Genomic DNA, 26,933 nt, shown 5'->3' with positions numbered 1-26,933 from the left:
AATTCATGCCCACATCATGGGCTCTCTCAATTAGTTAGTAACAATTCAAGCCCATCATATATATTTGGGCCGCTATGCTTCTTTTTTTGATGAATGATTGGGCCGCTATGCTAAAACTCGATGTATATATATATATATATATTTTAATATATAGTCCTAAGCTAGGACTTTGTTGTTTTTATTTTTTTCTCTCAAAGTACTTGCGTGTCCGTACACTTGTTACCCTCGTCAGACTGATGACTGACCGTACATCTCTGTGATATTTTGATGAGATCAGAATCTGAGATTGCAAGCATCAATCTCTTTCTCATCAGATTGTATATAATAGTACTAATACTTCCAAAATTGTTTATCATCAAATCAGACCGAAATCAACTCGAAATTAGGTCGAAAATTGCTGTCATATGAATAAATGTTTATTTCTAGTATTAATTACCAACACACGGTTTCGATTATTACATGGCTATTATGTTAAGCTTGATCTCAAATCTAATGGCATGATCACAATCAAAACACTAGATAACAAGCTTGAACAAAATAATTCAAGAACACATTGACAAGAAAAAGATGTTTTTATTCTTTGTTTTGAGATTGAATTATGCTAGCAGTAGAGTAACCCTATATGTAAAATCACTTTCTCTAGGAAAGAGATGTTTTTGAATGCTCCTTCTCTCTTTCTCTCTCTCTCTAGGTTTGTTCTTTAGTAGTAAGTAGGTGGTGCTGTATTGTGCCTATTATTTGTATACAAACAAGTTGTGTAGTTCTTTAATATGGTGTTGTGTGTTTGTTTGACATTAAAGCCTTTTTTTGAAGCTCTCTCTCTCTCTCGATAATAAAAAAAAAAAAAAAAAAAGATGAAAGAAATATGGACCCAACTTTCTCTGCACACAGACTTTAACTGCTAACTGTTTTTAATTTTCTCAAAAAAAGAATTCAATTCGGAGTACCTGCCTGTACATTTTCCAAATAATGTCAACTGTGTTGGAGAGGTTGTGCCCATTTCATAATTTCTTTTCTTTGTCAATTTCTAAAAATTGAAGGGAATGATTTTGACTTTTTCCTTTCTGGGTGTTTGAATTTTTTTCAATTTTGATGCATTTAAACTAACAAAATTAGATATTTTTTTATCTGGGTTTTCTCTAATATTGCCTAAAAAGATAGTATAATAATAAAGGTCTCATCTTTAGTTTTTCTACAGATCTTTTGAAAGCTAGTAATTATAACCAGAGCTGAAGAAGGAAGTTCCTAGCATAGCATATTACTAGCTGTCTGCAAAGAAACATCACAACACAAAAGAGCATTATAATAGCTTTAAGCTTCCTGTCTTTGTTTGCTGAACACCAACGCCGCTCGTGTTTTGTCGCTCGTGCGCTTTGCAAAACCAGAATCCCCAAAAAGAAAAAGAAAAGAAAAAAGCTCTGTCACAAATCTCGAGGCATTAACAGACTCTCTGCTTGCCATTTGTCACACTACTCTTTCCTTCCTCCGCCAATTTCTCTGGCTATAAAAGCTCCAAGTGCCAATTCCTGAGTTGCCATTCAGTTCAATTCATAGAACTTGAATGCAAAAAGACGAATTAAGATGGTTTTTGAGTGTGTTCTACTTCACATTGCAAAGAATTGACCTTGAAGAGATCCTGAGGTGTTGCAAAAACCAGAATTGTAGGAGGGCCAGTGATAATTTTGAGGAGGGTGTCTTGTTACTTTGCATGGAAACCAAGGTAACGGTCTAAGCTTCGGTCTAATGGCTTTTCGGATTTGATTATTATTGAAGCATTTCCTGGGTTGCTGGAATATTTTATTTGCATTGTGTTTGCACCTATTAGAAAAAAGTTTTCTTTTCTTTTCAACTGGTTGTGTTTTGGGAGTTGAGCTGGTTCCTAGTACTTAACCCATGTTTGTGTGAATTTTATATTCAGTTGAGTTGAATTCTAGTATTACTTTATATATAGAGTTAAGGAGACTCAGTTCCGTGAATTGTGGCTTGGGTGGAAATAAAAGGAGTTAGTAGTTCAAAGAATTATGAAGTCATCTTTATTTTGAGGAGGGGGGTGGATTTTGATGTGTGAAATATTGGGTTCAAGTGCAAGAAATGCTGAGCTCTGATGAGCTAGAAAACGGCGTGTTCTTTGATTCTGTGGATTGTTTATCATCTGATACTATTGAGGATTTGAACTGTGAGAAATTAGAGAAATATGAGCTTTGGACTAATGAGCCAGTGAGTGTAAGAGAAAGACGTGAAATGTTTCTGCGAGAAATGGGTCTTATTCAGATTACTGGTTTGAACGAGAGAACTAAAGATTGCAGCCATGTTGTCTCGAGTTCAGAAAACAGTGAAGTAGAGGAACATTTGATTTGTGGGAGAGTTGTTAATTTGGAAGCCAATTGTATGATTGATGAGTACTTTGAAAGTGATGAGGAGAGTAAACAGAACACTGACGTTGAACTTTGTTGTTCTACTGAGAATTGCAAACAGAAGAATAATTTTGGTGAAGAAAGTGTGAAAGAGAAGAGAGCAAAGAAATGGTGGAAACGGTTAGTAAGCATGAGAAGACGAGAAAGTTTGCGTGCATCTGATATCAGATCTATGAAGGTGAAACAGAAGAACAAGAGATGTATGGAGTTAACAGGTCTTTTTACCAGACAAGAAATCGGAGCTCATAAAGGCTCAATTTTGACCATGAAATTTAGTCCAGATGGTCAGTATCTGGCAACTGGCGGCACAGATGGCATTGTCTTCATTTGGCACGTCACGACTACAAATGTTCCTCACGAGTCATTCTTGTCTAAGGGTAATTTCAAGGGCAATGCAGATAACAACAACATGCCTTCAGTTGTGTTTCCTGAGAAAGTTTTTCATATTGAAGAGTCACCAGTGCATAGGTTTGAAGGCCATTCAAGTTACGTTCTGGACTTATCATGGTCCAATTCTAATGTAAGTTGATGATCTCTCGAAACATGAGTTTCTTTTTGGGTTTTGTAGCTGATGCTAACTCCAATTTTCATTTGCAGATTCTTATTTCATGTTCAAAGGACAAAACAGTTCGTCTGTGGCAAGTTGGTTCTGATCGTTGTCAACATGTCTTCCATCATAGTAACTATGGTAATTCCTCATTGATTTGACTTTTGTGATTCCCCTAACATTTAATTTGATTCCAATGTTAAACTTGTTTTGGTTTTGTTTCAGTAACATGTGTTCAGTTCAATCCTGTGGATAACAACAATTTCATCAGTGGCTCAATTGATGGAAAAGTTCGAATTTGGGGAGTATCTGGAAAGCGAGTTGTTGATTGGGCTGATGTGCGAGATGTAATTACAGCGGTGTGTTATCAGCCTGACGGAAATGTATGACTCTGAACACACCTAGAATATCCAAAATAAGTTTTCAAGTTTGTTAACCATCTTCTATAATGTTTCTTTCGAGCAGGGATTTGTTGTCGGCACCATTACTGGCACATGCAGCTTCTATGAAGCATCAGCCAATCTTGAACTGGAATCTGAGGTTCACATTCGGAGTAAAAGAAAGTCATTGGGCAAAAGAATCACTGGGATTCAGTTTTCCCGAGAAAATCCTCAGAAAGTCATGATAAGCTCGGAAGATTCTAAACTTCAGATTCTGGATGGTCTTGATGTTGTACATAAATTCAAAGGTAAGCATGACTTAGATAACAATCTGTCAGCCTCTATTTAGAATATAACTAAAATCCTAACTTTATAGATCATACTTATTGAATACTACTTTATTACAGGTCTTCTAAAGTCAAGGAGTCAGATGTCAGCTTCTTTCACTTCAACTGGGAAACACATAATCTCAGTCGGAGAAGACTCTTGCGTTTATGTTTGGAATTATGAAGATCCTTCATCCAAACTCAAAAAGTCCGTCAAATCCTGCGAGCATTTCTTCTCCGAAAGAGTATCCGTTGCTGTTCCTTGGTCAACAGAAAACGTTGACTTAAGAAGTTCCGTCAAATCCAAAATGCAAGTCCGTAAAGATAATTATTCAGAGCGCTTTTCACTAGGAAGTTGGTTTTTCAATGACGTTGTCCCCACAAGCAAAGGTTCTGCAACATGGCCTGAGGAGAAGCTTCCAATATGGGATTTAATGGCAAATGAGGGAGACATTTGTAATTTGAACCATCAACGAAAAGTCGACGGGAATAGTAGTATGCCGGATTCATGGGGGCTAGTCATTGTAACGGGTGGATGGGATGGAACCATAAGAACATTCCATAACTATGGACTTCCAGTCAGGTTGCGTTGACTACTAGTCAAAGGAAGATAAAACTGATAATAGGATTAGAGTAGTCTGTCTGTTCATGTCGAAAGCTTCTATCATTACCAATTTTCTTTGTTTGAGGAATGTCTACAAAGAATTATGTCCAGGAAAGTCAAACAATTGTCAATCAATTCAATCTTCTATCAAACGGATTTAAGTGCTAGCATTCCCTTCAAGTATTTGGAGGTGCTCTTAGGAATCGACTAGGGTTTTTTTCTTTTCTTCATTTTCTCCGAGTGATACATGAGTTCTAGACGGCGAGGGTTTCACCACTCAAAAAGGTTTCTTCAAAGATTGTATTTTGTCAAGGTTGCATTTATGGAGAAGGATAGTATTTCATCTAGTAGAGAATTAAAAAACCTTTGGACAATTGCCAAGGGCAGCGGTCAGCGGAGGAATTGGTGAGGTTAAGTCTACTCCGATATTTTGCTCTCATTTCCATTTTTATTTGAGAAGATCATTTCCATTTTTTAGACTTCCTCATTCCAATTCTTTTCATCTTTCATGTAACAAATATTTTAAATTTCCAGCATGCTAGTTTTTGTTTAGATGTACAATCGATTTGAAAAAACGTTGACAAAAAAATCTTAAATTTCCTTTTTCACTGTTTCTAAGCGCTACCAATAATCACTATACAAATAAATGGCGATAATTAATGATTAAAAATAGATTTTAATTTAATCCATCAAATTACGCATTTTTACTGAAAATATCTTTTGGAACAAATTAATCCCAATTGAATTTACTTTTCCATTAAACATTATTTTTAAATCTGTTAGACTAGGACTTTTCACATCTTATCTTATCTAATAGATAATAGAGAGATTTTTTTAATTTGTCTCAATTACAATTTAATTGTAAATTTTATTGTCAAATCAACATCCGACACATGGCGTTTTATTAACGAATAGTAATTTGACACATATATATAAGAATTTTGAGTTTAATTAGGTTTCAAGTTACAATTTTATCTCAATTACAATTCAATTGCAAATTTTATTGTCAAATCAACATCCGACACATGGCGTTTTATTAACGAATAGTAATTTGACACACATATATATAAGAATTTTGAGTTTAATTAGGTTTCAAGTTACAATTTTAAGTTAATAATATTTTTTTTTCCTTTTCTAATTAGGAAATCAAAATACAATAAAAACATAATGATTCCTAATAAAATTCTACCAATTACTTTTTTTTAATATAATAGTTTTATTCCTAATCAATTTCCTATTCATTATTTTAAAAAAATCCTAATAAAATTATAATATACTATATTTTTTTTCTATTCTTTTATTAAATATTTTTCCTAATAAAAATTTATTATATTCTTTTTTCCTATTTCTAATTAAAATAGACATATTTTTTTTCTTATCCAAGCGGACATATAGTTAGAAAAATTATTCCTAATCAAATAATAATATATAATATTCTTTTAATTTTTTTATTAAACTATATTTCTCATTTAGAACTTTAAGTTTAATTAAGTTTCAAATTATAATCGTAAGTCTATGATTTTTCCTATTCTAATTAGAAAATCAAAACACAATAAAAATATATTCCTAATAAAATTATAATACACCATATCTTTTTCCTAATTTTTTTATTCAACAATTTTTTCTAATAAAATTCATTATATTACTTTTTTTTATTCCTAATTAAAACGGGCACATTTTATTTTTTACCTATTCAAACGGACATATTGCTAAAAAAAAATTATTCCTAATCAAATTAAAATATATATTATTTTTTTAATTTTTTGTAATATATATGTAAATTGTTTATTTTTAAAGGTATAGACTTTTCATCAAACGGACGGGGACACATGTATTTAAGAACTTTGAGTTTAATTAAAAATCAAGTTATAATTTTAAATCAATCATATTATTCTTTTTTCCTTTTCTAATTAGGAAATCAAAATACAATAAAAACATAATGATTCCTAATAAAATTCTACCAATTACTTTTTTCTTAATATAATAATTTTATTCCTAATCAATTTCATCTATTATTTTAAAAAATATTTCTAATAAAATTCATATTATTTTTTCCTATTCCTAATTAAAACGAGTACATCTACCATTTTTCTATTCAAACGGGCATATTATGAAAAAAAATCATTCCTAATTAAATTATAATATATATTATTTTTGCTTAAACTATTATTCCTCATAAAAGCCCGTTTTATATATTTTTTCATTCTTAATTAAAACGGGCACATATTATTTTTTAAACAATCGGAATGACTAAATTGATTAGATGAAATTATAAATTTTATTATGAAATCTTGATACATAACTCTTACCTTTTATTATATTTATTATTTTTGAAAAAAATAAATTTTAAATTTAATAGAATTGTATATTTTGAAATCAAATAAAAAAAATTGATAGATTTAATAATTTTTAATATAAATAATTATTATATAATTTTTAAATAATATATATTTTAATTTTTAAAAGTACGGACTTTCCGTCCAACGGACGGGCCCACTGACTCGTATAGACAATAGAGAGATTTTTTTAATTGGTTTCAATTATAATTCAATTGTAAATTTTATTGTCAAATCAACATTCGACACATGTCGTTTTATTAACGAATAGTAATTTGACACATGTATATAAGAACTTTGAGTTTAATTAGGTTTCAAGTTTGAATTTTAAGTCAATGATATTTTTTTTTCTTTTTCTAATTAAAAAATCAAAATACAATAAAAACATAATGATTCCTAATAAAATTCTACCAATTACTTTTTCTATTGATAGTTTTATTCCTAATCAATTTCCTATCCATTATTTTAAAAAAATCCTAATAAAATTATAATATACTATATTTTTTTTATTAAACAATTTTTTCTAATAAAAAATCATTATATTCTTTTTTTCTATTCCTAATTAAAATAGGCACATCTTCTTTTTTTCCTATTCAAGCGGACATATTGTTAAAAAAATTATTCCTAATTAAATAATATTATATATTATTTTTTTAAATTTTTTTTTATTAAACTATATTCCTATTTTAAAACTTTCATTATAATTAGGTTTCAAATTATAATTTTAAGTCTATGATTTTTCCTATTCTAATTAGGAAATCAAAACACAATAAAAACATATTCCGAATAAAATTATAATACACTATATATTTTTTTTTCTAATTTTCTTATTTAACAATTTTTTCTAATTAAAATCCATTATATTTTTTCTATTCCTAATTAAAACGAGCACATCTTCTTTTTTTCCTATTCAAACGGGCATATTGCTAAAAAAAAATATTTCTAATAAAATCCGCTATATTTTTTTTTTCTATTATTAATTAAAACGGACATATCTTATTTTTCAAACAAAATAATTTTTAATTGTAATAGGATTGTAGATTTTGAAATAAAATCAAAATAATTCTAGTTGATTTAAAGTTAAAATAATTTCTTTTTATATAATATTTGAAATAAATTTAATAATTACTATATAATTTTTTATAATATATATTTAAACTTTTTATTTTTAAAGGTACGAATTTTTCGTCCAGCGGACAAGTCCACTGACTAGTTTGATAAGATGAAGAACTTGTGGGATTAACTTATCATGCACTTGTCATCGTTTTTATTGCTTTTTCTCTTTGCCACTTTAGTGCTTTACTACCATTTTTACCCTATCATATATAAATTCATTAACATTAAAAAAAAAATGTATAGATTCATTATACAAAAGCATTGAAGGTATCAATTAATGATGTTTGAGATTGAAAAGTGTCTTTCATAAAAAAAAAAAAAAAATTCAGTACAAGATCACAACAATCAACCCAACCAATTTCAAGATCACCATTTTTCTAATTCATTTTTTAGAATTTCTAATTATAATATCATGATCATTAATGATTGAACTCTACATTATGTAACTTGTCGTGTTCTTTTCGAGAAAATCTCAAATTAATATTATGAGTTTCATGTTTATTTGGCCCATATATACGATCCTCGACCAATGAACTTAAAGTTTAACTCTCAGTCTAATTTTCGATAAGAAAAATAAATGGACGAAAAGAGAAAGCATAAAATCATAGAGTAGTCGATCCGTGAACATCCCTACTCATGAACGTTAAGCGTTCAACTCTTAGCGGAGATTTCAATGAAAGAGATATTCTTAAAAAATAAAAGTAGTGGTTGCATTTCAAATCGTATAATAATTTTAGCACCTCTCGACAAAGAGTGTTAGTTGGCGAATTTGATTCTCGATGTTTGGAAGTGGTGGTATTTTCAAAGAAATAATGAAAAATTAAAATCGAAATTGTCAGTATTGACTCTATTTTGTTGTTATTGATTGACTCTATGTATGTCTTTTTGGCCCATATAAATATATATATATATATATAATAATTCATGTTCTTAAAAATGTTTAATCCAACTTGTGGCCGGTTGGGCCCGAAAGATAATAAATATTCCCTCAATTGAAAATCATAATAACGTGTTCAGAAAATTCAATAGATGCGCCGTCTTGAAACCCTAAAATATATTTCAAGCACTTAACATAGGAGTTCATTGGACGAAGATTATCTTTTGTTCCATAAATAATGAGCCTATTTTAATTATTCAGTGAGAGCGTCTTAAAAAAATACCGCATAATCAAGAGAATGGAGGATCGAATTGTGTTTGTGAAGTTCTCTATCAAATCGAGTCGATGATTTACCAGATTTATAAGTATTGATATCTCTTCCCCCTTAAACAAGTATTTTCGAGTATTTTTCACTGTTACTCTAATAAGCTTGGTATTTATCTTAAAAAAAAAGTTTGGCAATTTTCTCACGCAAGATAATTTGGGAATCACGTAGATATCGTTACAAACTCTCAAACAAAAAACAACAATATCACATCGAAAGTATCTTTACTTCTTTAAAAATTTAATATCTCATCATTTATCATTTTCATTTAACGTTATAATTTGTACACTGAAAAATAATTTTTTGTGTAAAATTTAGTTTAAATAACGAAGAGCAGCAGTGCAAAATGACTTCATTTGAGCGAATTATTGGGGCTCTTCAATCCGTGGAAACGAGAGAAGTGGCTCTATCACTCCTCACAAAGGTTTTTTTTTTTGATGTTTTTAGTTCTTTAAATTGTATGTTTGAAAATCTGGTGATCAAATACGAATTCATTTTGTTTAAATAATATTTGTATTCTATGGAGAATATATCTACTATGACTTTGAAAACAAAATCAAAAAACAAATATTTAAGGATTGAATTTTTTGTATATTAGAAAAAAAATTTATTGAGCGATGAGGGAACTATTCCCAAATTGTTTTTTGTTTTTCTTTTCCTGTGCGTTTATGGGGATGGAGTACTCCACTATTAATTCAAAGGGCTATTGAAATACTATTGGAGTCAGAACTCTTCCGTAATTCATTCTTCCGCAGACATAGAGCTGCCATTGTTATCTGCTTTTCGAATGAAATGTATGGATTGATCGTTTTTAGTAAGCACTTGACCTACTACGAGCTTTGGTTATTGAATGGCTTGTCGACAATTACTTTCTCTACTTAATGGAGGTTTTGCATTTTTCAGGTGGAAAATGGAAAAGCGCATAGAAGAAAACAAAAGGTGCAGAATATAGGATGAAAGGAACGGCCCTGCTATACACATGGAAGTCGTGAAATACTTGAAGAACATAAACAGATGCGTCAACAGAAAACATAGGAGAACATGGGATGCTGGTTCTCATATTCTGGCTCCAATAATTAGAAATGAGTAGGACTTAGGAGAAAGCATCAGAAGTGCAAATTGGTAGTTGCTTTTCTTTTCATGCGTAGAGCTGTATGTATTGTTGTTTTTTACTAGTCTTTTTACGTTCAGATGATTGCTCTACACATCTTTATTTTGCAACAAAATACTTGATGGAGGCAAAACCAACATTCGCGCGTGCGTATACGTCGCGGGCTTATAATGCTAAAAGATCAATTTATTATCGATGGTTTAATTTTTGCTAAAACACCGTCGCGAACGTATATAATATGTTGTGATTGGATTTGTCGAATATTATTATGGATTTATGAAAAAAATGATAGGTGCTCGAATAATTTTGAATAAGAAATATAAATATACACAATTTTATTGGAAGAAAATATAATATTTACGTGGGATTGAAAATTCTTTCTACAAATATAGCTTTATATACATATGATATTCGTGACAAATGTCCGCGAGATGAACATCGTGTCGTCGTCGGATTTTTCAAATTTCGAACCATTTGCCGTAGATCCAAGCGTAAACTAAACTTTGAGGATTGTTCGACACTTAAGGAGAAAGTTGCGGGAATGGTAGTGCCGCCGTCGGTCGTCGCTGGATTCCTTTTTTTTTTATATATATATGGCCAGACTTGTTTCGACGAGATGAACGTCATGTCGTTGTTGGATTTTTCAAATTTGAAACCGTTTGGCGTGAGTCTAAGCTTAAAGGTATGGTTTAATTAGAAGACAAACTTTGAGGACCGTTCGGAACTTGAGGAGAAAGTTGTGGGAATGGTAGTGCCGTCGTCGATGGTCCTGAGATTCCGGGTTTTATTATATGGCCGGTGCCGTCTCGATGAGATGAACATCTAGCGTTGTCGGATTTTTCAAGTTTCAAATCGTTTGGCGTAGATCTAAGATTAAAGTTGTCGTCTAATTAGAAGACAAACTTTGAGGGTCGTTTGAAACTTTAGAAGAAGGTTGTGGGAAAATCTTATTTTTATTCAAAATTCGCTCGTTTTTCAAAAATTCATAAAATATTCATACGAAGTCGGAAAAATATGAAACGACTCTCATTTGATTATAAAAATGCGTATCTAAATTTTTGTATTATATATCGATAGCGTAAATCGACTCCAATTTGTAGTTACGGTGTTTCAAAGTTTCATATTTATTTTGGAGGAGAGAGAGCGTGACTACCACGTGGCAATCTCTGATTCGTGTGGGCTGAGATGTAATGGTGCGGAAGAGAGGGCAGAAATGTAATTTTGATTTCAATTCACGTTTTTGTCCCCAAAGCCATTCTGTAAGCAATGTGAGGGCGAGGGTAAGAAGGTAATTTCACAATTTTGATTGTTTTTGGCCGAAAATGGACGGTTCGATTCATTTTTAGGCCAAATTCGACCGAATCCAACGGACGAAATCGATGAACAACAGTTTTAATAGTGATCTGAGTGGTCACAATATATAATTTTTGTCCACCCTCTCTTATATTACTTCTTACTAAATATACATACCCAAAATCATAATACCTTTAAGATATATGGGAAATGATCATGAGATTCAACCTTAAATATTTAGACAAAAAGTAGAAAAATTATATATTGGCTGTCAACTGACACATTTGTATCTTGTAGTTATGATTAAGTACATCATGATCGTAATGATTCAACTTTACATTATGTAACATATCATAGTTTTTTCGAGAAAGTCTCAAGTCAATATAAGCTACTTGTTTTGGTAAGCTAAAGTTGGATAAAGGGAAGAGTTGTAGCCTTGCTGAGAATTTTCGGTGAGTTGTAGGCTTGTCTAGTGTCGAGTGTTTTTAGCAAGTTATAGGCTAGTTGAGTTCTTATATCGAGTTGTAGGCTTGTAGAGAGATCTTTGAGTTGTAGGCTTGTTGAGCTTCACCTACTGGGATGCGAGTTTTAACCGAGCTGTGGGTTTGTTGAGAATTGAGATATTACTGAGTTGTAGGCTTGTTGACAGTTGAGTGATTTTAGAGAGTTGTAGGCTTGTTGAGCTTCACCTAGTGGATGCGAGTTTTAACCGAGCTGTGGGTTTGTTGAGAATTGAGATATTACTGAGTTGTAGGCTTGTTGACAGTTGAGTGATTTTAGAGAGTTGTAGGCTTGTTGAGATACTTTAGCGATTTGTAGGCTTATTGAATTAATTTAGCGAGTTGTAGGCTTGTAAATGGATTTCCATGTTGTAGGCTTGTTGAGCGATTTTAGCGAGTTGTAGCCTTATAAATAGATTTCCGAGTTGTAGCCTTGTATATGAAGTCTTCTATTTTCATCATGGAAAATGTCGTAGTGTTCATCATGGAAACTTTAGCTTACCAACACAAACTTTAGCTCACTGCAATCTGAATGGTTTCCTGGATATCCAGTTAGCTGATCGGAACAACTTTAAATGCTATTTTGGACAGCAAGTTTTTGTTAAATATGATTTTCATCACGGAAAATGTTGTAGTTTTTAGTTCATAAGTCCCACACTTATGTTTTTTTTTTTTCTTTGTTTGAAGAAGATAGGAGTTGTTCTTCAATGTTTAATTGAAGCCGACCAATGCATTTGTGGTGAAGAAGAAATTACAATAGTGGTCAAATATTTTGAATTTTTGTTAGAATTGTGTTCTTGCTAAAACGTGGATTCGATAGGTACTTGGATGATCTTTTAGAATTGTATTTTGATGGACTATCATGTTTGTTCGAGACTTAATTGGAATTTGCTGGAATTGTATCGATGATCTTGAGACGAAACATGCTTTAGTAAACATCCCCACAAGCCGGGCTAGGCCTTAGTAAGAACTAAACAAAACAAGTTTTGGACTTTATTATCAGGCTTAAGTTAAGCTAATGGGTCAGGCTGCAGCCTGAATAATTATTACTCAAGGCTTGGTTAGCCCTACAAAAAACCTAGCCTGTCTGGCTAATTCCCGCCCCTAATCAAAACGGACCAAATAAATAGTAAGTTAAATGTTGAGGACCAATCTGTACATTTTGGAAAACAATGAAGCAAATTGAATAATCGCAAATATCTCTTTGTAAAAATAACAACAAGAGACGGCGAGTTTAGCAGAGAGCAGAGCAGGCAACACATTATCTTTTTGGCGGCAGCGATTTCGAAAGGCTTCTTCTTTTTCTCTGTTAATCAATCTGCTTCCTTCAATGGGAATCTCTTCTACTCCATGTTTGCATTTTGTCTCATCTTCCTCTTCCATAGTTACTTCTCCTTCACCGTCTTCTTCACTCTCACCATTGTGCTTTTTCAACACACATCAACATAATTTGTCAACAAGAAGCCATCATCAGAGACCCAATGGACGGTTGATCATCAGTTGTTGCTCTTCCCGTGAAATGGGTAACGGGGCAGACCCCGTGAATTTTAGGTATTCTTCCAGCCTATTGGGATGTGAGTTTGGTTTTTTTTTTTTTTCAGAATGGGTGTGTGCTACTGCTGGGATTACTGGATTAGTCTCGTCTTTGATATTGTTTATTCTTCACTGTTTATTCTTAATTTTAATAGGTGAAGTAGAGGGATTGATAGGTTATATGCAATTGTTCGTAGGTGTTCAGATTACTAACTTTGGTACTTTTGCAGACATTCTCAAATGTCATCTATGTCTCCATTAGGAGTGACAATGAATGAAAATGGCACCTCCAGGCCATCGTTTAGGTGGCGGAGGGTGTTGCTTAAAGTAAGTGGCGAAGCACTTGCCGGAGATCAAACTCAGAATATTGACCCTAAGGTTTGTTGGAATCAGCCTGTGCTTGTCTTCTTCTGCATTTAGTAATGCAGTATCATTTTTCTTTTTTTAGCTTTTGGACTGAATTCTTTTCTCGCAATCTAGATTACGATGTCTATAGCTAGGGAGGTTGCAGCTGTCACTCGTCTTGGCATTGAGGTTTGTTTTTGGAACCTTCCTTGTGTAGTTTGTTTCAGATGTTTTTTGTTTTTCTTTCTTGCTTTCTTTGAATTTTCATTCTTAAATACCTCTATAAGAGCTCATCCATTGTTGTGATGAAAAGTATCAAACATTTGAGCTCAGTGACTCGTAGATTAGTAGTTTCTTCAACTTCCAATGTACTCTTTGAATAAATTCTAGTACAAGTTTACCCAGTCACCCAAGAACGGTGAAATTTTGGGCATTTGGTAGTTCATTGTTAATGTATTTCATCCATTCTACTGGCTATATACTTAAAATGGAAATTTGATTCCTCCCTGTAAATTATTGACATACCTTTCAGGTTGCACTTGTGGTTGGTGGCGGAAATATATTTCGTGGAGCCTCTTGGGCTGGATGTAGTGGGCTTGACCGTTCATCAGCTGATTATATTGGGTAATTTCTTCTTGTCGAGTCAACTTTGTGCACTTTGTTGATGCAAAAAAACATTGGTATTTCTATCTCAACCAATTACATTTACGAAATTAGTTGTCTGATGCAACATAAAGTGGACTTCCTTGGACTTGGACTAAATTTAGTTTCTTTCTACATTTCATGTTTTACTTGTATGTGATGGTGAATAACAGGATACTTACCTATCAATATCATATACAGTCTTTCCATGATACTGATTGTATGATATTCACTCACCTGGAGAAAGTGGAAGTTTTTCTTTGAAATTTGTAGGAACTTGTTAACTAGCATTTAACTTTGGCATTCATTCATTCTTATAGGATGTTAGCTACTGTCATGAATGCTATATTTCTTCAAGCTACAATGGAAAGCATCGGCATCCCGACCAGGGTCCAGACTGCATTTCGCATGTCAGAGGTTGCAGAGCCATATATACGACGAAGAGCTGTTAGGCATCTTGAGAAAGGAAGGGTTGTAATCTTTGCTGCTGGAACCGGTAACCCATTTTTCACCACTGACACAGCAGCAGCTCTTCGTTGTGCTGAAAGTAAGTTTGTAATTTTCTATGACAAGACGCTACCTTTTTATGTGATTTCTCTTTTAGTGCCATACTTCTGCCCTGACATTTATACTCTTTGGGCTAAATGTTAATGATTTATGGTAAATGCATTTTCCCACTGTTGATGCAGTTAATGCTGAGGTTGTGCTGAAAGCTACAAATGTTGATGGGGTCTTTGATGATGATCCTAAACGTAACCCGAATGCTCGGCTTCTCGATACTCTAAGTTATCAGGAAGTGACTTCCAAAGAGCTTTCAGTGATGGATATGACAGCCATTACATTGTGCCAAGAAAACAATATTCCTGGTACGTTTTTCAATTTTCATGAGTTTTTCGTAACTTGCATTAGGCATACAATGGCTAAATTTTTATTTCTCATAAGCTATATATAAGGTTGAGCGTCTCAACTGCTTTTAGAATTTGCCAGTTCACTTGTATTTCAAATAGTGTCTGGCATTATTTGACTGAGACATGTTTTTTCCCCATACAGTTGTTGTCTTCAATCTTTTTAAACCAGGCAACATCTCAAAAGCCATAAAGGGTGAGAGGGTTGGCACGTTAATAGGCTCTACATGGACTTCACCAGTTGCGACAGTGCAATAAATAAAGTATATTCTTCACCGGCCGTTTGGTCGAAAGATTACTCTGTCAAGTTCAAGGGCAACTCATGAGCCAAAGTCAGTGTACTTGGCCCAAGGGATTTATTTGAAGCTAAGAATGAAACATCTAGTTTGCAATGTCAACTGATTAAGTTATCCTTTTGAGACCTTTGTTTTAGCATTTTGTGTATATAAATTTTTGTAGAACATTTACATTTTGGCATAGGCTAGCTAAGCACACTATTTGGTCTCTTAAGTTTCTCACTATGACAATTTTTAAAAAAATTATAATTAGACGAGCCTGTATTTATTACGTATTAAAAGTGATTTGGGTCAAAATATGTCTTCATAGTTTCTGGTTAAACATGTATTCTTTGTGCCAGGCTGCTTGTAGTCACACGACTGGTAAGTGCCCTTGTAGAGCGAGTATAGCTACCCACGACAAGAAGTTTATAACGGTAAGTGTATACTTTGTCAATTGTCTTTCTTTAAGCTTTCTCAGTATATATGCTTTGTTAAGTGTCATTAGTGATGATCAACTTGATCATGTATTTGACCCTCAATAATGATTTGTAATTATTCTCGGTGCTTGCATCCATCCATCACTAGGGATAATACATATACATGCTAGAGCATAGTACATTATTCGTTCTTCAGTAACTATCTACCTCAATTAATTCTTGAATGTTTCAAGTAGATAATAAGCTGATCAGTGTACTTTTATGTCATTGTCAGTTTTTCAATTTTTGCTTCTTCCTTCTAAAGTAAAATTGGATCTTTGTACAAACCGAATCGAACATTTTGGTCCTGTATATGGAGGGAGGGATTCACTGAATCTTGACTCTTTTCTCTTATTATATATATTTTGTTTAGTAAAAGGTTTCGAGCATATGTTTTGTATCTATGTTACTATGTTAGCGGGGATAATTCGGAGGAAGGATATTTTTTATGAAATGTCAACTGTGTAAGTCTAGTTTAGTACAATCGCCCATTAGGTTTGTGCTTGTACAAATAGGGGTACCAGATTCATTAGTATAAAGAGAAAAATAATGCTCATTTTCCCCCCTCAACACATTCTTTAGCAGACCAATACTTTAGCTAGATGGATGTGTTCTGATGAGGGGCCTCTTCCATCGGAATTTCATCCTCTTCCATCGGAATTTCATCCTCTTCCATCGTTGTATCTGATTTGATTTATCATCGATATATCTTATCAAATCCTTATTGAAAAAAATTACCCATGTCGGATGTCGCGATTTCCCCAAAGAAGCTCAAGTGTCGCATATCGAGCGAGGTTCAACATAAGCGCGATGCGACAATTGTAGATCTCCCCAAGGAGGCCTTCGTCGAGATACTTTCACGACTTCCAGTGAAGAGCATTCTTTCTTGTAGGTGCGTTTGTAAAAGGTGGTGTGATTTACTCTCTTCTTCAAATTCTGCGTTTGCAAGCCTTCACTTTACAAGATCGACTCCACAATTTTTCGTCGAAACCTTTGACGGTAATAAATTTTCTCACTTCATGGAGATAGAAGATGATGCCAATCTTCAAAATGGTATTACAATTTTTCCATCTAGGTTTGAGCCTGATATGCTTAGTTGGAATGTTGTCAATTCATGTAATGGGTTCATTTGTTTATCTAGTCACTATTTTGTTCCTGTCATGGTGTGCAATCCAATTACCGGCGAATACATTGATATCCCTAGCAACTATGCTCTAAGTAGACGAGCTTATATTGTTAGTGGGTTTGGATGTAGTGTGACAAGTAATCAATACAAAGTTGTCAGACTAATCAGTGAAGTAGAGAAGAATGATATAGAATTAGGGATAGAATTTTCATCAAGTGTGGAAGTTTTCACCATAGGAACCAAGTCATGGAGAGAAATTGGGACGGTCTCATATTCTCTAGATCAATCTTCATGTGTCACATATTTTAAGGGAGCTATACATTGGATTTGTAATGATGTTATGAGTCCTAACTATATCATTTCCTTCGACCTAGAGAATGAAAAGTTCTCAACCATTTCCCTCCCACAAAATTTAGGAATGAGATCAATCGTGGTATAAGTATAGGTGTCCTCGAAGAGTGTCTCTATCTAACTCACCATGGCGAGTTATGGGTGATGAGAGAATACGGTGACAAAAATTCATGGAGTAATGTGTATGAAGAAGAAAAATGGAAGTATAGACCTCACCAAGCATTGAAGTATTTGAGAGATGGAAAAATACTAGTAAATGCTGCTAGAGATGTTTGTAGTCATATTATGGCTTATGATCCTGTGGGAAAGTCTTGTCGGGAGTTCAATGTCCCATTCGTTTATGATTGGACAACTAGAAAAACATTTGCTCATAAACCAAGTTTCATTTCCTTCAAGGATGCTATGACCATACCCGATGAAGAAGGTGCTCATCTTCAGGTAACTACTACTGTAATATTTTTGTTTATTCTTTTTCTACATAGCACTAGTATACAAATTATATGTAATTTAATTAAATTTTTTCTTCATCATCGTCACGTACAATTATATATATTTATTTAATTTTAATAGGTGTGGCGCCAATCGGGACCATGGATGTTTTTAGAGCAGAGAAAATATGAAAGTGAAGAATATCCATTGATCAAATCCTTCTGTGGATGTCGACACCAAGAATTCTGAATGGCGCTTTTAAGATGCAGTCCTTAGCGGAATTGATCGATAATTAAATCATTGAGATTTTAGGGGAAGTTATTAATATTCCATAAATTTTATGCAAACTTTGAATTTGATGAGTAATTTTGATTTGGATTCATGTTTAATGTGTTGCTTTTGTGATACTTTATTTATATGGAGTAACATTTACTTTAGTCAAAGTTCTTTATGCAATATGTAGTCAATGCTTGCCTCCCTAGCTCTAGGTTTGTGCAAATACAAGACATGGTTGCTTCCTGGCTCTATTCATGTACATATAATTTCACCAACTTAGATCATAAGGAATCTCACAATTTCGAGCCATTAGGAATTTGGTTTGGTGGTTTCTGGTCGACTACCACTTATTTCGAATCCCTTTTCAACCTCAGTAGAAGTCTAAATCCAATCTTATTTTGGTAAACTTATATATGAAATTTGAATAACTATTTTCACTTTTAGATGATTTTCTGTGGTATGATAAGACCAATCAATACATATGACGTGACCAAAATTTGATCATCGTACATAGTTCTTCGCATTCCTAAATTCTTAATCCTAATTAAACATAAAGTCGTTAAAACCACAAAAAAATAAAATAAAATGTCGCTTAAGGCTTAATTTCCAATTCAACATGTCGTTTAGAACTCATTTTTTGTTAGAAAGTGACCCAAAGAAGAACTGAAATCTACAGACTTGAAAGCCCATTTGACTTTTTAGAAAATTGTTGGGCTTTATTAAAGCCCAATATAATTAATTTATTTTTCGATTTTTATTTTGGGGGTATTCACTTTGGTGCATCACTTTTCTCCGTCGGGACGATTGTAACTTGCGCGTCATCATCATCAGTTAACTCAAATCTTGCTAGGGTTTAACAATCTCGCTCGAGATTTATCGGAATTCTTTTTCTGAATACAAATGACGAAATTCAGGAAGCTCAATCGGCCAACTGGGCACCGTATGTCTATGCTAAGGTTCTTATTTTTCAGCCTGTCGTGGTTGTTTACTGGGGTTTTAGCTTATTTTCCGATTACTGATCTATTTTCCTTCTTTTTTCGCAGGACAATGGTCTCTCAGTTAGTGAAGCACGAACGAATTGAAACTACCGTTGCAAAGGTACTTGATTTTCTTTTCATTTTATCGGGTTCAGTTGAAATATTGTGTTTTTCTGGGAATCGACTGTGAAATTGTTAATCGCTGTTTTAATATATACTTATGATTTTTTTTTTATGTATTGTGTTTAATCATGTCAAGTCTACTTAAAACTAATGTATGTATGCCCCCACTAGTTTAGCTAAAATTTCATAGCCAATTCTAGTCTCCTTGGATGCAGCTGCAAATAGTTTCTGAGGCTTCTCCCTCGGTCTGTGTAACGAGTTGTCCTTGACTTGTGTTGGTGGATGTTGATGGTTGGGCACATATATTTTGCATCCTTATGAGTTTTAGAAGTGGTTTTGTCTGTTTTTGTATTGATTATGTTTCCCTGAAAGTGGAGAATTCCATTTGTTTGGCTTTTGTACTGATATTGGTTCTAAGAACTGTGATATTCTTTCTTTTACGTGTTTCTGATTTTTTTATTTGTTTTTTCATCTACAGGCAAAAAGAGGTTCGAAGACTTGCTGATAATATGGTTTCACTAGGGAAAGAGGTGTGTATTGTGTGTAATATCCTTCATTGGTAGTATTTATGTAATAGGTCCCTGTGCATGTTCCCTTTCTGATATTCTGTACTGTTTTGTACTCTTGCCTTAATCTGCAATAGTCCGATGTTTGGAAACTTCTTTTGCACCAAATTAAAATGACAGAAGTCTTGAATGAGAGTCCATTGGTGATTTGCATGCCCCTCGTCTTCTGTGGAGTTTTGTTATTTTCTATGCACTACGGATTGACTTTTGTTATATGTGATTCTCTTTGTTAAAATTGTTTCTATTGAACCCATTACAGGGTACACTTTGTGCTGTAAGGCGTGCCAGTGCTTTTGTGCGAGGGGATGACGTCGTTCACAAGCTGTTTACAGAACTGGCATATCGTTACAAGTATATATCAAGTTTATGAAGCCCCTTTTTTCCTTTTCGCAATAAACACTCCTAGTTAATTTGATAATTCTTATGTGATTCAGAGATCGAGCAGGTGGATACACAAGAATGCTTCGCACTCGTATTCGAGTTGGTGATGCAGCCCCAATGGCCTATATCGAGTACGTATAACCTTTTGTGAAATTACATCGCCTTTAAATTGTTTGTTTGCTAAATAATACACGTGCCTGTAAAATCTTATTATCATGTCTCGCACAGGTTTATCGACAGAGAGAATGAACTTAGACAACCAAAACCTCCAGCCCCACAACCACCCCAACGAGCTACCATAGATCCATGGACAAGATCTCGGCTTACGAGGCAGTTTGCACCTCCCAAAGAAGAAAAGAGCTCAGACGCAGAGATATGATGATTTTGAACTAGACATGTCACTTCTTTGCAATCGCCACTTATTCTGTTATGAAGAAGAGAAGCTCAGACATGTTTTTTCTTTTTGCCAACATTATGAAGACACGTTCGTTACTTCTTTGTGTTAAAGCATTTGATCAAATATGCCGATAATAATAAATTTATACAGTTCACTCTTCTGATTAAAGCCATCTGTTTGATGATGTATTTCGTCATTACAAGTTTCAATCGAAGGATTATAGTTGACTGGATAAACTCCATCTAGTAGTTTCCATGTATGGACGGTCTAGATTCATTGTTGAATACTTTTAACGGTCATGATTTTTCTTTACCGTAACACATTTCTTTCCATTAACTCCATAGTAAGCTACATGTATACGACTAAACCAACATACACTAAAAATCCCTAACAAGTGGGATCCACCTAAATAACACAATATACTAGTACTACTGTATGTATCTTCCAAAGATCTTTAAACGCAAAGTCGACTTCCCGACCAAAGCTTTTTCACTTAGTCTCTCTAAATTAAAAACAGTACCTTTCACCGACTAGCTCTCGTCTTATCTCTCTCTTGAGTTCAGTGAATTGAATGTCGTGCTCGCGTTGACAACGACCTACATGTGAGTCCTCTCTTCGATCTTCTTATTTGCTCGAGTCAATTGTTTATTTTAGGGTTTTCTTTGTTCTAGGTTTCATGCTTTCTCTGTTGTGATTTTTGTTGCTTTTTGATGTTTTAGTGAAGTTTTAAGAATCAAGCTTCAGACTTTTTAGTTTTTCCTTTGTGGGTTACCTTCAATTCGACCAATTGTTGAATGGAATTCCTGAGCTGAGCTCTCATCATAGTCTCCATGTCTTCCACGAGTATGATTTTGTTAGAATTACTAATGAATGTAATTGAAACGGTTAGCTTTGAATTGAGGTCTTTAGAGCTTATACTGTGATGGTCTGCTAACATGGATTTCCCTTTTTAAAAGAAAGTATGAACAACTAGGGTAAATATAGACGCGAGCATGTCTCCATTAGCTCTATGTATCTGACTGAGGTACATTTGACTGGGTGCTAATATAAGATATAATTTTTCTGCAGTATTTTCACGAGTTCAATTCTTGAAGGGATTACATCGTCATTCAAAAGTGATCGATTCAATTATTTTCAGTGTCATTGATTTCTTCACCAGAGCAATCTTGGATGTTGCACATATTTAAAGTCCCTTTATCAAAATCTACTATGGAGACTAGCCCCCCTCCAAAACAAAAAAAAAAAAAAAAAAAAACCAGATAGCAATATAAGTTTTCTTCATAGCTCGAAAGAAAATGAAGAATCTGTGTGAAATCAACTCAAAAGAAGAAAGGTTCATTAACCCCCTTGATTAACATCCGTTGATGTAATAGCCATTGGTTGTTAGAGTTTTGGTTGAAGTGGGTTTTTTAATTGCTGTAGCAGTAGTTTCTACAGCTTGGTTGGTTCAGTTGGAGTTCTGAATTGCTACTAAGTAGCCGGGGTATATGAGCATATCAGGATGGGAGCAAATCTTTTTGGCAGTTTTCCATTAACTAACTTACAACAAAAAAGCACAATAGTGACGTCATTATTTTACCCTTGCTAGATTAAGGGCTTCCCATTTGAAGAAAGTGCGGCAAAGCGTTAACTTTCTTATTGTAACATTAATCTGTGTCGTGGCAGTGGAACATTTTTATTTCCTTTTTGGAATTCGAGAGATTGGTGCCAATTAATTAGTGGCATTTTTATTCTATTTTTTTTTTTTTTTGTATATATATGTCATGTTTGTAAAAAACACTCAACTTGGTGCCAATATAAAGCTACTTTGTTATTGCTTGCAATATTTGATCTTGCATATCTTTGTCTATCAAGTCTTTTCTAAAATTTACGAATTGGAATCCTGCTCATAAATATCATACCAAAATGCTGCCAAAAACTCGCCAAGTAATAAAATTGATGGTCTAATAGAAAACTTTGCTCACGGTGCTGCTTTTGTTTGTCTCAGATCGTATCGCATTTTGGTTGATTGAAGTGTGTTGCCGGGTTTGGTGAAATGAGCGGAGGCATCCGAAAACGTGATTCAAAGTGGGATTGGAAAGAAGATTCTCGGCTTCCACACGATAATGTACGGAAATTTAGTGACAAAAGGTCACCCAGATGGTCGTTCGAGGATTCTGGTAATAATGGCCACAGGTTGGAGTCTATACCTGTGAACAGAGGTGGACATGACAATGATAATTATGAAGATGGAAGTTATGACGCACCGTTCTCCCCTGGCCCCGATGATTTAAGAAAGCATCGTCACAACTCCCCAAAGAATGAGTGGAATAGACCACGCAGGTCTGGTTATCTACTTTCTTGCATGTCATGGTAGCATAAAGTTCGATGAATTGGTTATCTACTTTCTTGCATGACACTGTAGCAAAAAGCTCGATGAATTCCATAATGCTTGCTTAATTTTTCATGCGTATGTCAGTAAATGAAGAGGTTGAACAACTTGGCTGTGTGACCTCACTTCTTGATTTGCAATGTTTTAATGGGTTAATGGAAAATTGGCATAACAACATTGCCAAAGGATCTGGAATGATGTCTTCTCTCCTTCAAACTATGAGTAGAATATATTTGATCCCTATTTTTGTCTGATTAGTCTTTGGACCATTTATGGCAGAAGTCGGAGTCGGAGCAGAAGCCCAGTTCGTGGCTATCGGCGAGAACCAGAAGTCATTGACAGAAGCAGGAGTAGATCAGCTCAGATTTGTAAGGATTATGCTATTGGGAGATGCAGAAGGGGTAATCATTGCCACTTTCTTCACCCGGGAAATCAAAATTATGAAGATAATTGGGAAAGTCGAGATAGGAAAGCTGGATCTTCCAAGTATTCTGTCCCCCTTGATTCTAGGGACTATCCTATTAGAAGTGGAAGATCTGCTGAGATTTGTGTTGAGTTTGAGAAAGGTAACTGCCAAAGAGGAGCATCTTGTAGATCTGTGCATTCTATTGAAAAGGTTAAGGGCTTGGCAAGTGAGGTTATTGGAGAAAGGGAAAGGGATATGCGAAATAGAGATGTATCCTTTGAACAAGGTGCTGAACGTGAACCTCCTCGTAGAAATGATATTCCATGCAAATTTTTTGCTGCTGGAAATTGTCGCAATGGAAAATATTGTCGATTTTCTCATGACGATTATGTTCGTAGAAGTCCTGATAGGAGGTCACGTGACGATAGGCGTATGCCAAGTAGAGAGAAATTGTGGGGCAGTCCAAAGTGGACTGACAGTGACCGTCTTCCTGATACTCACAATGATCATAACATTCCAAAGTGGACTGACAGTGACCGTCTTCCTGATACTCACAATGATCATAACATTCCAAAGTGGACTGACAGTGACCGTCTTCCTGATACTCACAATGATCATAACATTCCAAAGTGGACTGACAGTGACCGTCTTCCTGATACTCACAATGATCATAACATTGGAAGAATGAATGTCACTGCTCCTGAAGTACAGGTTAGTTCTTATTCTAAGCGTGAGCCAATAGTTAATCATCACATGCCTTTTGAAAACGATGTCAATGAAAGGAAGACAGAAAATTTAATGGGTCACACGGGTGTAAGTGTAACTGAACCCACCAGAGACACTCATAACTGGATTGATGATGAAGAAATGTCTCCTGGGTTAAATTCTGGCGTCGAATCTTCCAAATATGCTGTAAAAGAAGAAGACAGTAATCACATCATTCAGAGTTCACAATCTCTAAGGCTTAATGATGCTACTGTTACATACACTAGGAAACTAGATATGACTCAACGGGTAGATCATATGAAGACACAACCGATGGTAATTGATTTAAAGTCTGCTAATACTCTGCCACGTTTCGGGCAGAGTAGTCAAGGTTTCAGTTCAGTGGAGCTGAATCAAGTTCCAAATTCCAGTAAACCAGATATCATTGTAAATACGAACACATCACAAGCAAATCCTGGAATTCCACCGGCCCAAAATGCTGTAAGCAATGTTCAACTGAACCAACTTAATGAAATATCAGCCTCTCTGGCTCAGTTTTTTGAAAACAAGCAGCAGCAGCTTCCACAACAACTATATGCCACTCTTAATTCCCAAAATGGTCAAGAAATGCCCTCTCTTGGAATTCCACCAACCCAAAATGCTGTTCAACCGAATGAAGTTCAGAAACAGTACGATCCTGTTGGGCTGAAAAGTATTGCAGAGGAGAACTCGGAAATAGCACCTAAAAGTGTCGCACCAAATCTTATCGTAGATGGCGAGGGTAATAAGGTAAATAGTGAAGTGGGGGCTGGGGAAAGCCAGAAAGTAGTGGAGGACAGCACGACTGCGCAACTAAATGGGTGGGGGAGAACATTAATGACGACGACAAGGCTGAAGAGGGAAAGAAAAGTAAGGATGTGAAAGGAACACGTTTATTTAAGTTTGCGCTTGTCGAATTTGTTAAAGAGCTCCTAAAACCCTCATGGAAAGGTGGTCAAATTGGGAAGGAAGATTACAAAAATATTGTGAAGAAAGCTGTTGATAAGGTGACTGGCACCATCCAAGGGGCCAGTGTTCCTCAAACTCAAGACAAAATTGATCAGTACCTCTCAAATTCAAAGCCAAAGATTACAAAACTTGTACAGGTGAGCTCCCGTTTTAATTCAAGTTATTTTCGTTGCATCTCTGTCGATTGATGACTTTTCTGCTCAAACTTTCGCTCTCTTGCTATGTGGTTGCAGGCTTATGTGGAGAAATTCCAAAAAGGTGTGAAGGAAGCATAGATAGACTTTGAAGATTTCGATTCAAAATTGTTTTCTAGAGTCTTGCAAGGAAGCTATCATGGCATCCTAGTGTATCTTATGTTTCCTGGTTCTAGAGTTTTCGTTGTTTTCTATTTTAGTGGTTTAAAACAGGGTTAAATTAAATGTTAGAAGTATACTATTTAAAAGGCGCATTCTCTGACATTGATTTGGTTATTTAGGATTTTACTCTGAAATTGACCCTCACAAAATCCTAAACTTGTTTGTCGATGTTTGCTTCTTTACCGTTTGTATGCAGTTTGTTGTGTCCTTGTTCAAATATTGGGCATTGGTTCAGAATGTATGTCCCATTTGAACTGGGTTATTCACAGAGTCATTTGTTTCAATTTTTGAAAAGTTATTCTCGTATATTTTTCATTTCTGTCCGCGCACTAATTATGTAACTATTAAAAAAAAAAAAAAAGAATTGATTTTTAAAAATAATCCATTCAAAAGCATAAGCAAACGGTTGAATCGAAAAGAGCCGACGTCGATGTCATAGAATTACGTGCTTAGATGTCTAACTTTGGATCAAAAGGCATAGCTTGTTTTTCCAGAAAATACACAGAACTCCAACTCTGTGAAGTCCCATAGACTCGAAACAAGATGTGTAGATAGCAAAAATCGAATTAAAACTTGTGTCTTAAATTTGGTAGGAAGGTTGTAATGGCCTCGTTAAGAATCTAGTGGATACTTCAGATGTTGGTTCATAGGTTATCGACATTGATGTATCTATATATATAAGTTAAGCGAGGCTATATATAACTTTTTCATTTTACATAAATACTAATGAAAATGTATAAGTAGATGTTTTTTTGTGGGCTAGAATTTTTTTTTTTAAATACACCGTCGGCTACATACATTTTATGGACAAATCCGTCGAATGTAAAAATAGTTGGTACTCTTCTCGTCGAGAAATTGGAATGCAATTTGGGATGGTGTAGTTTTGTTAAGATAAAAACAGGAGTTTTGGTATTTGGATTTTCGTACATTAATATTGCATTCACATAGTAACACAACCTTTTAGCAGTTATTAAATTGACAGACAAATTTGCAAGTTGGAGTGAAACAATATATGTGATTGCAGATTGTCTTATATCTATCATATTAAGGACACTTTCCCAAACACAAGGATATGGGAGAGCTATAAAAAATTAAAATCTATTGACTCTTTTTTTTTTTTTTAGGGTTATTAAGAGTCTTTATTAGTTGCCTTTTTGAGTACATAATAGTGTATTTTTTTTGATAATCGTGTATTTCTTTTTTGACAAAACGCACTTCATCCTACTATTCCAGATAAATTTCACTTCTATTCTCCAAGTGATCACTCTTCACTCCTTTCCTCGATTTTTCAAATGAAAAAATTATGTGATTAGTTTTCTAAATACTTTTTGTCTCAATTGAAACGAAAAATCAGTTTCATGTCTGTTGAATGTATGTGGAATTTTAAGAATAAAAGAATTATGTGATTAGTTCCTTAAATACTTCTTGCGTCAATTGAAACGAGAAATCAATC

General features: G+C 34.2%; 5 protein-coding genes across 5 annotated transcripts; all 5 read left to right on the top strand.

The window, feature by feature from the left end:
• The first annotated feature begins 2,091 nt into the window (after positions 1-2,091).
• LOC139881650 (uncharacterized) lies at positions 2,092-9,882 on the top strand. The gene is made up of 7 exons (XM_071866096.1): positions 2,092-2,934; positions 3,012-3,102; positions 3,187-3,344; positions 3,427-3,649; positions 3,749-4,250; positions 9,244-9,349; positions 9,829-9,882. Exons 1-7 carry the CDS (start codon positions 2,092-2,094, stop codon positions 9,880-9,882), a joined length of 1,977 nt encoding a protein of 658 aa, XP_071722197.1.
• Positions 9,883-13,159: 3,277 nt separating this feature from the next.
• On the top strand, positions 13,160-15,512 carry LOC139881649 (uridylate kinase PUMPKIN, chloroplastic). The gene is made up of 7 exons (XM_071866095.1): positions 13,160-13,380; positions 13,593-13,740; positions 13,843-13,896; positions 14,240-14,331; positions 14,670-14,896; positions 15,039-15,215; positions 15,400-15,512. Exons 1-7 carry the CDS (start codon positions 13,160-13,162, stop codon positions 15,510-15,512), a joined length of 1,032 nt encoding a protein of 343 aa, XP_071722196.1.
• Positions 15,513-16,748: 1,236 nt separating this feature from the next.
• On the top strand, positions 16,749-17,573 carry LOC139881648 (F-box protein At3g07870-like). The gene has a single exon (XM_071866094.1). The coding sequence runs from the start codon at positions 16,749-16,751 to the stop codon at positions 17,571-17,573; it is 825 nt and encodes a 274-aa protein (XP_071722195.1).
• Positions 17,574-19,090: 1,517 nt separating this feature from the next.
• Positions 19,091-20,616, top strand: LOC139881655 (uncharacterized). Its single transcript, XM_071866101.1, has 6 exons — positions 19,091-19,146; positions 19,234-19,290; positions 19,772-19,820; positions 20,116-20,207; positions 20,291-20,368; positions 20,466-20,616. The coding sequence occupies exons 1-6, from the start codon at positions 19,091-19,093 to the stop codon at positions 20,614-20,616; spliced, it is 483 nt and encodes a 160-aa protein (XP_071722202.1).
• A 2,053-nt stretch (positions 20,617-22,669) lies between these two features.
• LOC139881647 (zinc finger CCCH domain-containing protein 38) lies at positions 22,670-25,399 on the top strand. The gene is made up of 4 exons (XM_071866093.1): positions 22,670-22,986; positions 23,264-24,897; positions 24,939-25,261; positions 25,358-25,399. The coding sequence occupies exons 1-4, from the start codon at positions 22,670-22,672 to the stop codon at positions 25,397-25,399; spliced, it is 2,316 nt and encodes a 771-aa protein (XP_071722194.1).
• The last annotated feature ends 1,534 nt before the right edge of the window (positions 25,400-26,933 follow it).

The sequence above is a fragment of the Rutidosis leptorrhynchoides genome, unplaced genomic scaffold (assembly GCF_046630445.1).
Source record: "Rutidosis leptorrhynchoides isolate AG116_Rl617_1_P2 unplaced genomic scaffold, CSIRO_AGI_Rlap_v1 contig18, whole genome shotgun sequence".
NCBI lineage: Eukaryota > Viridiplantae > Streptophyta > Magnoliopsida > Asterales > Asteraceae > Rutidosis > Rutidosis leptorrhynchoides.
This window is presented reverse-complemented; position numbering and strand designations above follow the sequence as displayed.